Source organism: Aptenodytes forsteri, unplaced genomic scaffold (genome assembly GCF_000699145.1).
Source record: "Aptenodytes forsteri isolate BGI_AS27 unplaced genomic scaffold, ASM69914v1 Scaffold10, whole genome shotgun sequence".
In the NCBI taxonomy this organism is placed as follows: Eukaryota; Metazoa; Chordata; class Aves; order Sphenisciformes; family Spheniscidae; genus Aptenodytes; species Aptenodytes forsteri.
This window is the reverse complement of record NW_008794117.1, coordinates 998,043-1,011,860: the sequence shown is the minus strand read 5'-3', so window position 1 is coordinate 1,011,860 and position 13,818 is coordinate 998,043. Positions and strand designations below refer to the sequence as shown.

Below are 13,818 nucleotides of genomic sequence, written 5' to 3'. Positions count from 1 at the left end.
TTCCTCTCATGTGTGGCTTTTTTTTTTTTTAAACACCATACATTGAAGAATTTAAAACAAAACACCCCAGACTTTTGAATTAAAATACAAGCTTTACAACCATGTAGTAAGTGTAGGCTCTTATATTTCGGTTTAAGACTATATAATTTTATAGAGTACCAAAATAAGCAAAGGATCAGCACTCCATACAAAGTGTTAGTTCTTGTGAGGAGGGTAGAAGGGAGATGGACTTTAATTACACTAAACTTTCTTTGCAAGTCTAAAGAAAATTCCATTTCAGCAAAACAGGTTTGGGTGTAGGTTCCCCACATTTCTAGTTCATTAAATAGTGTTTCTTTAAAGACGATTTACATTTTTCTCATTCAAAGTAAAGGGATGACTTAAAGCAATATTAACAAGGAGGTGGTGCTGTTAATGTTTAATGTCAATATGCAATGTCATCTGCTATAAAGGCTAGAAGAGCAACACAACTTCATCGTTACTTCTGAAGACTATTAGAAATCGACTAACATTTGAGAAAAGTTTCAAGCACGCTACACCAGCTCCAGGTCTGTGCTGCTGGCAAGAAGCCTCTGCTAGTCTGTACACTGCCACGAGGAGCTCGGCAGGCGAATCCCAACGCCCAGGTGCCGGCAGTGGCATGTGTTTTCACACGCATATCACGAGTCCGACTTACGACGGTTACATCTCTCCCCTGTCTTACGGCATTAAAATGCAAGGAAATTATTAGCTAACATCGCCACTACAATTTTACAAAAGCGTAAATCTGAACAAAATAGCGGTTAAAACAAAGTGAAGCGCTCTGTTTAACTCCAGGATGCATTCTCTACGACAACCCTCCTTCTGTCCTATTCCCTCCTGTCCAGTTTCTTCCCCCGCTCCTTCCCTAACGACTATTTTACAATAAATAGGTTAAGTGGATTTACATGATGCAAGCGCAACTCAAAAGGCTTTTGCCCTATACATATAACCATGTTAAATTGTGAGATTATACACGTGAGAGATCTCTAACAGAGCAACCACCAGTTCAGATTTTTAAAGAAACACAAGTATTTCAGCATGTACACAGTAATGAGTTTAAAACTGTCCATCATCATCGCTTTCGTACATTCTCTTCCTCTTCATAGCCTTAAAGGGATTTTAGACCTTGATGGCGACAATCCCAAAACAAGAGTAAAATGAATTTATTTTATTGCAAACAAACGTCTAGAGTTAAATTTCTCCACCCACTTTCTTTAAGAGAAAAGGAATCAGCAGGCTAAGGAGATACACCCATTTGAGAATTGACATGATTAAAAAGTAGATATAAAATGGGTGACTCACAGTTTCATTAGCTTACAAAACGGTGGAGTAACTACTACAAGCACACTAGGTATACAGTATTTTGTGGGGAAAGAGTTATACAGACACACAGCTAACTTCATATAGATCCCATTAGACAACTGGATTTACAACAAGTTTTGTTTAATAAGAAATGGGCAAAGCCAGCTTCTTTTCAGAATCAAAATGCAGAACAGATGGAAAAGAAATTATGGTGTTGTACCTTCACAAGTTTGAGCCTCCACAAATAATGCAACCAAGTTTTACAACTTTAAGAGCTTCTACATACACTCCACCTTCACTATTTAGCCCCAGGTTTCCTCTTTGCCCCCAACATCTTATTGAGTTCCAAATGTTACAAAAAAGTCCTAGTTATTGCCAGAAACTTTTACCTCCCCCTCCTCCCCTCCCCACCCAGAAGCTTTGTAGAGAGGATGGAGTGTAATATGGAGCTTTACATGATCTCATGATATTCACGAGGGCTGCTAAGGAGCCCCCGTACGAATCTGGTTGCTAACATTTCTATCGTATTGTGACATGACTCACGACTGTTTCTTAGAAATTGGGGGATGGGGAAAAAGGAGAAAATTCTTTAATAAAAAGACACCAGGTACAAAGCAACGTTTTACTTTTGTTGTGGTAAAAAAAAAGTCACATTTTACAGATAAAATGTAGAACCCTGAAATACTGACACATTCTCTTATCGTGCACAATGCTGAGGTTCTCTTACGAATCACTTTAAAACTGCAATTAAAAATGTACAAAAAAAAGAAAAGAAAAAATCAACCCACAAAGCTTCTAAAAAAGGAACCCGCAGGCACTTCCTCTTGTGGAATGTTTAAAAAGTTAGCCTACTAAAGAAAACAGTCGACTTCTTGTGAAGGTTTTGGAGAAATATGTATCAGTTCATTTATTTGGGTATTCAATAATATCCTTGGTGATAATGCTGACTCCATGGCTTCTGACCCCAGAATTGCTGCAATAAATGGATAAACAGTTAATTTTAACCTGTAATCACGTAATGGTTACATTTCTTACAGGAAAAAAAAAAAAAGGTGTTTAACAAACATCTAGTTCTCCTGGAACTTGAGAAGATTAAAGTCCTCTCAAATAGCAGCAAGTTCCTGAACAACTGAAGGCAGTTAAGTTCACTTCACAGTAGTAACGTGAAGCCAAATACTACATACCATTAAGACCGGTAAGCCATAGCTGATACTTGATATATCAAGACCATCAAGCCAGATTAAGTTTTGCACAGAAAACTATTTATAGTAGCATTACCTGGCATTAAAAGATTTTGCTATCCAGTTTTGATTACACATCTAATTATTTCAGACAGCATTTTGAAACATTTGAGTTAACAATCAAAGGTAAAAGTTATGACTACTTACACCCTGCTGCCACTGGTTGTAGCCCTGAGATTGGTTTTTGTAGCCACGATTATTTCCCCTTCCTCTGAAGTTCTGCAAGAGGACAACAGTTTTTAACTACTTCATCTATATGGATTTTTCAGAAGTGTACTAATACCAATCTTTCTATTGCCACCAAAACATCACATGCCATATAGAATCTTTCAAATACAAGGTATCAAGCCTAGGTTAAAAACCAACCAACCAAAAAGCCTCCTTGAAAAACACTAGAATACCAAAAGCCTCCCCCCCTCCGAGCAACTGCTTCTTAAAAATGGGGCAAGAACCTCAGAATCAATAAGCCAGTTCAAACTGTTGTTGCCAGTGGTCTGGAAAGCTGGATAATCCAGTTTTGACTCACCCTATTTCCAGGTGCTAAACTGCACCAGGACAACTAAAAATACAAGAGCTTGCCTATTTTTAGTTAGGAAAGGCTGTAGTTGCTACAAGGATGTGTTATCTGATCAGACAAAAGGATATGGGTCATACAACTGAAAATAGAAGAGCTAGTCCACAAAACTTCAAATAAAAGTTATGGTAGAAAGAAAAGGGACATGGATACTAGTAGATAAAATATTGCATTTCCCCTGTTTGTCAGTATGAGACAAACCTGAGCCATGTTTACTAGCTTGGGCTCCATCTGCTGGCTCTTCAGTAATCCAAATTATGTTTTCAAATACTTCCACTGATATTCCACCAGGTAAGACCTAGGCTAGTATGCCTTTATGTGTTGTGTTTGATACCAGACACCAAAACAAAGACTCTCTCCAGAGCTATTTGCCGAAAGTTCCCTAAACACTTGATAAAGATACACCTTGACCCTAAGCCCAAACAAGTTACTACTATTTGGAGGGGAAAAAAACCAAACAAACCCTAAAAAAGAAAAATCAAACACAGGCCTTCACACACATCCTAAAAATCTTCATCTTTAACAGGACAGAGGTACAGTCTTCACATGGAACCCCCATGTCAGCATCAGAACTTGCGCAACGTTCAGAGCTCTGGGCACATACACCAAACTAGAAAGCTAGGCCTTTTAGTGTGGAATTAGGCACGGTAGCACAACCAAGTTTGTGGGTATTTGTGGCCACCAAACCTTTCAAACGACATCATCCAAAGTACTGTAGTTTAACTAATAAATCCCCCCAAAGCATCACCTGGTTGTAGTTTCCCCTGTTGGGCATTCCACCTCTGTTATAGTTTCCTCTGTTTGAGTAGCCACCTCTGCTTGGAAAGACAGGGCCACGAGGATATGGGTAGCCAATTGCACCGCTGCTGCCACCGCCACCACCGCCACCTCCACCACCTCGCTGAGGCATGTTGCCTCCCCTCCTGTTGTATCCACCTCGATTGCCAGGGACTGCAGGAAGAGAGTTACTTCAATCAAGTAATTGTTAGGTCTTAAGTAATTCTTACGTGAAGATTATTGTTCAAAATGATGATGGTATAGAAGTAAGATGTCCAAATTCAGTGCAAAAATTTCAATGCAAAGATTAAGTCATCTGGTCATAGTGAAAAACGGCAATTTAACTGCACACTACCCCCTCAATGCAGCCTGGTACACAAGCGAACACCAAACCCAACATAAAAACTCAAAGCTGTGCCTCAAACCGCATGAACAGTGTAATCCAGGATCTTGGCAAGCCTCACTTTTAAAGTCAATTAACTTTGCACTAATACATCAAACTTACTAAGTTGAAATCAAGGTTCCCCACTACATAATAATTGTGATGCAAGTACTACAAGCTTTTTTCTTCTTCCCCTGCAGCAGCAACCTCCACAATCTCCAGGCTCATTTCTAGGCTCACCTCCTCCTCTGAAGTTGCCCCGCATGTTGAATCCTCCACGACCTCTCTGACCCCTATTAAATTGATTTTTATTGCTCTTCTTGTTCTTCTTTGAGCCAGTGTTCTGTTTCTTTTCCGGCGGAAGAGATTTCTTACTTTCTTCTTTGTATTGTTCCAAAAGCTTCTGAGCTTCTTCTTTTTGCAACTCTACATAGATTATTTCATCAAAACATTCTGCTACCTCTGGCAGTGTGAAGTTCCCTATAATTGCAAAAACACTGAGTATTCAGCATCTACATTCAGCTGCAATCAAAGCCGTAATTTAACCACCTTTCTCCCATTCTTCCTCCCACCCCCTGCATTCCCTCAGCATAGGGACAAAATTACGTAATTTGAGCATTTAAGAAATGTAACAGTGACAAAAGAAATGAACAGGTCTTCATGGAGTTGCCAGTACTGTTCCAAACCTTGAAAACATTCTGCCTATATCTTTTTTTTCTTTTATAAGCCTCCACTCAGAATACCAGTTTCTGCCAAATACGTCACTTATATAGGGCACTTTATGCCAAGACAGCTTTGTGCATCTGCATGAAGCATATCAGCATAACTGAGTAGTGTTAAGGACTGCAGCAGAGGGAACACAATATAGTGTTGTCCTACAAGTTACAATAGTCTTCCAGTTTTGTTTAAGTACAACTGTTTAAGATAAAGTGATTTTTTTAGACTTTACGTTTACTTAATCCTTTAAACAGATACTCAGCATCCTAAAACACAGTATAGGATTATGTTCCATGCCTTTCATTTTGAGAACTGCATGCTCTGGAAGATCTTTTCCCTCCACCTCTGCCTTCTTTTGTGTTCTTTGCTTGTAGTCTTCATCTTTTGGGCAAACAACAACTGCTTTGCGCTGGAAGCCTGCAAACAGGCACATTTTTCTCCTCTGCGCAGCTGCAGACACATTTGTCTGAAAAAAATGCAGTAACTTACTACACGTAGCTGTCATTGTAAGAGTTAAGGAAGTCAACTTATGGTGTATAGACTTCACCTCTACAAGAGCTTGCAATGAAGTTTACAAATAACTGGACATAAAGATGCTGCATAATGCAAAGTTACGAGCTCATATCCATGTGTTAAAACACTATTCCTCCCACATCCCATAAATCCAGAGAAGTTCAGACAAGCATTTGTAGTAACATCTCAACTTTGCGTCCCCTGAATGAGTAGTAAGTCAGTAAGTGAAACAACTGCTATTACAATGTAACTTTAATCCCATTTAATTACTGCACTACAGCCTATAAACACATTTCTTTAACCATTTTTCACTGAAGCTTCTACCTGATCCAAAATGAAATTCCGCTTCTTACGAGCTGCAATCTCAATGAACTTTCCAAGACACTGTGGAGCTCTCTGCAACAGTGTGTTAAGTTTTCCAGTGTCCGCCATCTGCCGCTTAAAACCTGCAACCTGCAGAGACATTTCCCAGAGTTAAAGCAGCCCTGATAACACATGGCTGACATTTTTCTTTGCTAAATGCTTTTCACCTCACTTCAAGGATTGTTCAAGTCAAGGCCACGGCTACAAACTCAGAACTGAAATTCCCGAAGCCTCCATAAAACATAGGGCTTTATAAACAAAGAATCTAGGTGAATCAATACAGCTGAATCTAAGGTATACTCATCACATTACTAATCCAAAGCTAAATGTTCTATTCTGAGGACAGTGATATAAAAAGAAATAGAAATACTTAAATAGTCAACAACAGTCAACTATTTCTTATATAGTACCACAAACATCTTCAGAATCCTGCTGTGCCATGTATGAGTAGCAGCTCAGCAAGATAAAAATCTTTAATGGTCACTAGTTAACCGGTAGCCAGTTTCTTAGATTTCTTTGATACAAAAGAACCCCATGGCAGCCAAAGACCTGGATTCACAGAAAGTCTTTAACATATCAACAAATAAAATGTCATATTATCACTTACCATCATTTTGTCCATAATAGTATTTGTCCCAAGAATGTTGTATTTCCCAGGATTTGCTGCTGCATGTTTGGTAACCCATGTAGTCTTGCCAGCTCCAGGCAAGCCAATCATCATCACCACCTAAGACAACAGGTTCTATACTTGAGATACTAGTTCAACGATTTTCTTCAACATGCAACTTAGACCAGCAAGTCTAATGAAAACTGAGTGGGGGGCGTGGGGGTGTCAGGGGGGTGGGTGAAGAATCATGGGATACCAAGTATTAAAGCCCCCAGACAAAAAGGTCAGAGTGTTGTATAACACTCTGCTTAAACTCCACCACTTCTGTTCATCTATTCTCAACAACTTTGAGATTATCAACAAGAAACCTACCTCACAATCTTTCTTTTGCTCAGGTCCCTTTGGTCCTCGGACCCTATCCTCCAGGGGGACCTTCTGGATGAAGGTATACTCTTCAGGTACAGGAAAGTAAGGTTCCTCCTTCTGACCAAAGTTGAACTCAACTGCACAGTTATGGCAGAGAACATGTGGGAAGAGTGGCCGCCCATCAAGAACTTCCTTACTTATTTTGAATGCAACACCAAGCTCTTGTCCATTCTTGGAATATGAGAGTTCCACTTCATCACCATCAAAATTCTGGTTTTCAAACAAAGCATTAGTTTGGATAAAATTACTCACCTCGCTCTATAAAGTTATATTAGTAATTTCACTATATTGGCTATATTCACTCAACTGCTGTAACACTTTTATCATAAAGACACTACTTAAAGCTTTCTCTTAAAATGAGTTACTGTCAATGATAATCTCATTTAAGATCTTTTTTTTTTTAAAAGGGTTTAAAGATATTAGTCTGTGAATATGGAATCATAACATGTTCACAGCAGTCACTGTTGATAATACCTGCTATTTCTGCCTCCTCCCTATGTTAAACAACTTGTCTTGCTCCAAGTTTTTTCTGTATTTGGTTTACTGCTTCTCACATCAAAGCAGTCTAACAATTCAAGCATGTTTTTCCTCAGGAGAAAATATAAGTGAAAACTTACAGCAAAACATCCAATCACATCATTTTCATCAAACTTCTCACCAAAGTCTTCAGTCTCACAATTGCATGTCTTTATTCCTTTTAGAGAATACCCATAAGAAAATTCTTCTTCACCTGAAGAAATAATTTAAACTTACTAAAAACAGGCATTTTCACCTAACCCGTTAGAAATACAATCACTTTACTGCTACTTAAGTAAGCTGCTGTTCAGAATGTTTTTAGTAATGCCAAAACAAGCTATGACCCCCAAACAGCTACAGCTCGTTCCTGTATTCAAGAACTCAACACTCTCGCTTGAGATGGAAGAGCAGTATTTCCCCCATCCCAGTTTTAAGAGCCTTATGCTGCTAGTTCCAGACTCATGTTGACATAAAGCTGAACTGCAGGATAAAGACAAGCCCAAGTATTTTTAAACTCTGAAGACCTGATTATGCACCAGTATACCTATAACGTAGTTAGTCAGAAAGGCTTTCTGAATTTAGTCTCCAGTAGCACTTACCCCTCCCCATTTTAAAGGGAGTGTAGCAGACATTCAGCCTATGCAACAGCTGAGGATGAAGCTGCAAGGAACAAGCTAACAGGAAGCATCAAACACAAGGCCTCAGGTGGAACTTAACTAGAAAGCTGCTGCTGATCTCAAAACATACCAATTCAAATACATTTCCCACAAAGATGTGTCTCAGCAGCAGGTATTAGTTATAAATACCATTATGATTAGTTCCCATGTATCTAATGAAGTTGTACTTCTTTCTTCCTAGCTACTTTCAGAAATGAGGATTCTCCCCCCAAGCCAAAAGAATGATAATGTAGTTATCCAGGAATTTTTCTTCACTGGTCAAATCTTATACCATGCCCCACCCTTTAAAAACAAAACAAAACAACAACCCTCTTCCTATTTATGACACTACATGAAAAGGAGAAATCCTTAATCTTGTCAGGTCTTCACGAATGTTCTCCACAACCCATGCTTGACCACTGAAAGAATTAACTCTCAAATCATGTAATCCTTATAGGCATGAATACTTAATTACTTTATTTGGTCCCAGCAATAAACTTTTTTACACCATATCTGGTGAACGGTTCAAGTTAAGACCACTTTTCAGAACACATGGACTACCATCACTAAGCTTCTCCCACCTGCTTAAGAAAAAAGGACTTAAAACTTCAACCACGTACACAAAAGTAATCAAATGTTTAAGTCTTACCAAGCAACATTCCACTTGTGTTCAGTGACCAGCCAACTCGCACTTCATGTATGTCAATGTCTTTTGTATACAGGTGTTTAACAGGAATCTTTTCTGTAACCTATTTTTAAATTATTCATTAAAAGGTATGTAGTATTTATTAGACACTAACAAGATGGAAACACAAAGGTAACATCTGGAATCTTTAAACTTTACAATCCAAATCTTTGCTAAGTCTGAGTAATCACCTTCTGCAAAAATGAAACATGCTTAAGTATGTGAAATCACAAGCCAATCACTAAATAGTTACACCTCCTGACTGAGCAATGAAGATGCAAGATACCCTATACCTTCAAAGCACTTAGTCATAGCAGTCCCTCTCAGTGGCCAAAAGCCTTAATCCTTTTGATACTGTATTAAAGTTACAAACAAGATGTATACGTGTTTTTAAAAAATAATTGCCATAAAGTTGGGATTAACATTAAATTACTTTGCCAATAAAATGTGGTAATGGATAAAAAAATTGCTTTACATAGACTGGGGAAAATATTACACTCATCCCTTTCCACAGTAAGCAGACTTCCTGGGCAAGTTGCCAGCTTCCAAACAACATAACCAGATTCAAAAAAAAACCCAAAACCACCTAAAAGCACTGGAATCTGTAGGCAACCAGCTATTTTGAAACTGCCTTTACAAATTTCACCAAACTAAAGTGAAAAACTGATCAGTATCCTACCAGTTTCCACAGCTATTTGAGTCAGGTGACCAAGGTGAAACTGATTTGAAAGTGAACAGGGCAATAAATACTGACATCAATTTCACTCCATTGGCCTACCAAAGTTATAGGTACCAACAGACACAGAAATCACTCAATGCAAGAGCATGGAGAATGAGATCACTACCCACTCCTCGTGGCAGTGGTTAGATTTGAAAGTACTAGAGGAAAAGAACAGAGTAAGCATTCATATACACAGGCATATCATATGCAAAGAAGGCTTTAACATCACTAAGTTAAAAAAAAAAAATCAAGCTTTGTGCCTCCTGTTATTCTTTCGTCAACAAGTTGGAGAAATCTGTTTATTACAAGGCTGATTGCTCTTTCCCATTCTTACCCTTTAGGAGAACTCTTGCTCTCAAAATTCAAGTACCTACACTAAATACTTACATTCACTGCATACACAAGTCAGAATTACTCAGGTTGAAAGGGACCTCTGGAGGTCATCTAGGCCAAATCCCTGCTTAGACCAGGTCAAACTCAAAGACTAAGTAGGAACAGAAAAAAGGGCTGCTGCAATAATTTATATCCCTTTTTAAAAAAAGCCAAGCTTTCTGTAATCTTCAGAAAGTACAAGCAAACTTCTGACTAGCGAGTATCAAAATTCTTCAAGTGTTCATGCATTAAGTGCCAAATAAAATTCTTGGTTCAAAAATGAGACCAGAAGTTACACATTCAGGGCAAATGCAAGCTGCTTTTTTTTGTTAAATGGAAGTTCTTACAGAAGAGGAAGCAGTTTTGCAAATTGAGCCATCTTTTATCAAGAACCATTGCACAGGCTCCTAAGAGAAGGCCTTCTGAAAGTTCTGTTCACCTGAATTAGTTTCAACTAAGCACAAAAACCTGACTAGTATAAACAATATTATATTTAAGCATGCAAAACAGTCTCCCATAAAACATCAGTTTAACTCACCTTCATCTCAAAGCAGACTTTGCCTTTAGAAACTCCATAGGAGGCTCTCCCTCCAGCCCAAAGGAAAGCAAAGCTTTCCATGGTCAGAGAGGAAGCGCTAAACCGGTCTCTTGAGATTTTAAAATGCAGGTCACAGTTATCTGTTAACATAAAAAAAAAAAATCATTCTGTTTACTCTTATTACAAAATAAAGTACAGCTGTCCAATTTTATGCATTCAAGGTCATTTCAGCTTTCAAAGGTGATTTTCAAGACAAACTGCCAGTAAGTGCTCAGCATCTTTCAGGAAAGCAACTGAACACATGCCTAGATAGAGCTGCAGGCTGAAGCTCAGCCAAAAGTCTTACGAAAAGCTAGCTAACAAGAATAATTTTCAAGGTGCCGTCTTCACTTCTGTCACCAAATTCCCTCTGTTTTTTCCATCTGCTTAAAAACCTGAATTTCATCTCATCTATTTGAACCTTTTTGGTTAGTTACCTGAGGTATTTCCCTCAATATAGAACAATCGATGCATATATGCATCATGCTCTTTGCATTATTGTTAGATACCTTTTTTGAAGTCTTCTTACCCCTCGTGCCCAAACCTAAGGGCAGCTGAGAAGTAAATAGAAACACAAGTATGTTTAAGTACTGAAAGTAGTACCATCTTTGGTTAATATAGTCATTTAGCAAGTCCAATTAGATTAAGCCAATTAAAATAAAGTCAGTTAAGTCAAATGCAGATGGGTTAAGCACGCAGAATGTGGTAAGAGAACTTACTTCACCTAAGTAACACGATCTGCACTATGAATTCACCTATCACTAAGAACTTAAGTGGAACCTTTGTTTTACAGACATCTTCATAGCTGCAGCACCAGGAAGTTTCAAATTAATCTTCTAGTAGGTTTCAAAAAGACAATGCAAAACAGTAACATGAGGTGCAGGATATAGCACTTGAATTCCCCAGAGCAAGGAATCCATTGAAGAAACTCCAAACCTATTTGACAGTTACAAGAAAGGAGCAAAATTAGCAAGCAGTGAGTTCTTCTGCCCTGGTATAAAATCTGCACGCTGCCCAAGTACACTAAAATGCAGTCTTCCCTGTATTACTGGTAACTCTCATGCATGAGATCTTGTTTTGTTCACATAAAGCCATCTGCAGTTGCAACTACAATATTTGTGATCCAAGTGTTTTCTCATTAGTACTTCTAACTTTTATTTGCTGCATGAAAACCAGATAAAAATCACACAGAAGAGACCCACCTGTGTAGGTTACTTTTACAACAACAAATGAGAACAGAATCTGAAGTTACAGTTTCCTTGTAAGACACAGGTAATAAAAAGCCCTTAAGAGTGCTAAACCTCTTATATGTCTGGATCATTATGGTCCAGAAAAGACAGCGCCAAGTTGTTACACAATTCAGTCTTAAAGCTATGTTTGATTCTGATCTCCAAGCAGTCTGTCAACACTTTGAACTAAATCACAAAGTTTGTCCAGTAACAAAACTTTCTACTACAGATAACAATAATGGGAAGCAGCTACTACTCAGTTATTGGGCAAATCAGAAGCTCCCACAAAGGTGGCTACTCACCAGGTTAGCAGCTAGAAACTTGATATTCAGTTACCAAAATGTCAAGGATGGCATATTCAGCAATTTATGTGGCTGTAAACTAATACCTCCTTCCATTTCAAAACATTTCTTGGGGAAAAAAACACCTGGAACTACTAGCAAATATGCCAGATAATGCCAAAATTTAAGCTTTCCTTCCATGGCACTTTAAGAATCCAAGAAATTCAAGCATCACTTATTTAAGTTTTTTAATACTGCACTAAGTCCTTATACTTACCCTCAAGAATACAAATGTCAAATTTGCCCCAGTCATGGTACATCACAATAACAGTAACATTTATAATCTGCCTCAAGAAAACCCCCACTGTTTGTAGGTACTTGTCAATTTCTATGCCCTTCCAACCAATTCTCTCTGCCATCCCATTTGCACAAATCACCCCCCAACCTCCCAGGTTGCATGAATGGGTCATTTTTCAGGAGGCCTTACCTGGGTTTTTTTGTTAAACTTATCAGAAAACATGAAAAAAATACTCCACTGGTTGGTACATAAATAGGGCCTCAGCAAGTTATGCAGGAAGCTCACTTCACAAATTGTACTATTGTAACCACCTACACTATTGACTCTCAGAACTTTCTGAAGTGAAAAGCTCGTGTGCTACGTAATTAGTTTCTCAAGCTGTTTCTAGGGTGTTCTACACTCACTCTACACTTGGCCAGCTTGGTTTCCATACTAGGTTAGTGTTTTGGTTAAGTGTGCTTCAGAAAACTGTATGATATCAGAGACTTCATGAGAAAACCAAGCTTGTTACTGCCAATATAAAGACCCATATGTCCCTTCTGTGCTTTTGTATACTGAAAACGGGTGGAAACACCGTTTCTGATTTTTTTTTTTTAAATATTACTTGGTAATGAAAGTCAATAAAGGTGTTCACCCCACATTTCAGAAAGTGTGGTTTTAAGATTAAAAGCGCAACACCACATCTTTCCAAAGTAAAGGAAAGCACGTTTACTCACAAGTATCAAGACAAACCACTGTGTCATCAAAATGTTCATCTTCCTCTTCAACAGGTGGTTGAGGGGACTTGGCCCTGCACAAAACAAAAACAAACACGAGACACTAAAGCTACATGTATTTTCACACTGTTAAAGTAAGCATTTCTGTACCTTACTACTTCCCATTCACAAAATGCTGCCCAGCATCAAGTTTATTTACCTGCTGTACTTATTTTCCTCAATGTATTCAAAATATCCACGGCCATGGTCTTCACGTGGTCTCTTCACTCCCCTCTTTTTCTCACCAGGTTTTTGTTCCGTTTTAGCATCTCCTGTAACAGAATTGATGATTTAATTACATAAAGTAACTCTTTAACTGGCAATAAAATCCTATACGATGGTTCCAACTTTGGAAACTGCAAGAACCTACAGCAAGAGAAAAGCAATACTGTGCTAAAGAAGAATTTTGCTTTGTACTAAGATAAAAACCCGTATCTCAAATTTTCTCAGGAGACTCAAAACTTGTCTGCTAAATCATCTCTGATCCGCGACAGAAGCGGCCAGTACACCACGCAGCAGCTGGTACAGCCCTCGATGTTAAGATCCCCACAGAAAAGCCAGACAGCTCGCAAGCGGCGAAGGAGGGAAAAAAAAAACCCACAAAAAACCCCACAATCAAACAAACAACAACAAAAAAGAAAACCCCGAACAAAAACCCCCTCCCACGACGCTAGACCCGCACCCCCCCGCCTGGAAAGCAGGACATTCCCGGCCGCTCGCAAGGACACCGAGCGATTCGCACGACTGCGCCTCCTCTCGGCAGGCCCCGCGCGGCGGCCCCGGCGGGGGGCCCCCGCGGCGCGGC

At 38.9% G+C, this 13,818-nt stretch overlaps 1 protein-coding gene across 1 annotated transcript in view; it reads right to left on the bottom strand.

The window, feature by feature from the left end:
* Positions 1 to 403: 403 nt before the first annotated feature.
* Positions 404 to 13,818, bottom strand: part of HNRNPU (heterogeneous nuclear ribonucleoprotein U) — a 42,787-nt gene continuing 29,372 nt past the window's right edge. Inside the window, exons 2-14 of the mRNA XM_009276318.1 lie at positions 13,174 to 13,285; positions 12,975 to 13,048; positions 10,412 to 10,551; positions 8,745 to 8,844; positions 7,541 to 7,653; positions 6,870 to 7,133; positions 6,498 to 6,617; positions 5,852 to 5,980; positions 5,312 to 5,480; positions 4,538 to 4,777; positions 3,887 to 4,089; positions 2,712 to 2,783; positions 404 to 2,296 (exon numbers count right to left, since the gene is read on the bottom strand). Of these exons, the coding sequence (XP_009274593.1) occupies positions 2,243 to 2,296; positions 2,712 to 2,783; positions 3,887 to 4,089; positions 4,538 to 4,777; positions 5,312 to 5,480; positions 5,852 to 5,980; positions 6,498 to 6,617; positions 6,870 to 7,133; positions 7,541 to 7,653; positions 8,745 to 8,844; positions 10,412 to 10,551; positions 12,975 to 13,048; positions 13,174 to 13,285 (1,790 nt within the window). The 3' untranslated portion in view covers positions 404 to 2,242. The remainder of the gene's footprint in view (positions 2,297 to 2,711; positions 2,784 to 3,886; positions 4,090 to 4,537; positions 4,778 to 5,311; positions 5,481 to 5,851; positions 5,981 to 6,497; positions 6,618 to 6,869; positions 7,134 to 7,540; positions 7,654 to 8,744; positions 8,845 to 10,411; positions 10,552 to 12,974; positions 13,049 to 13,173; positions 13,286 to 13,818) is intronic.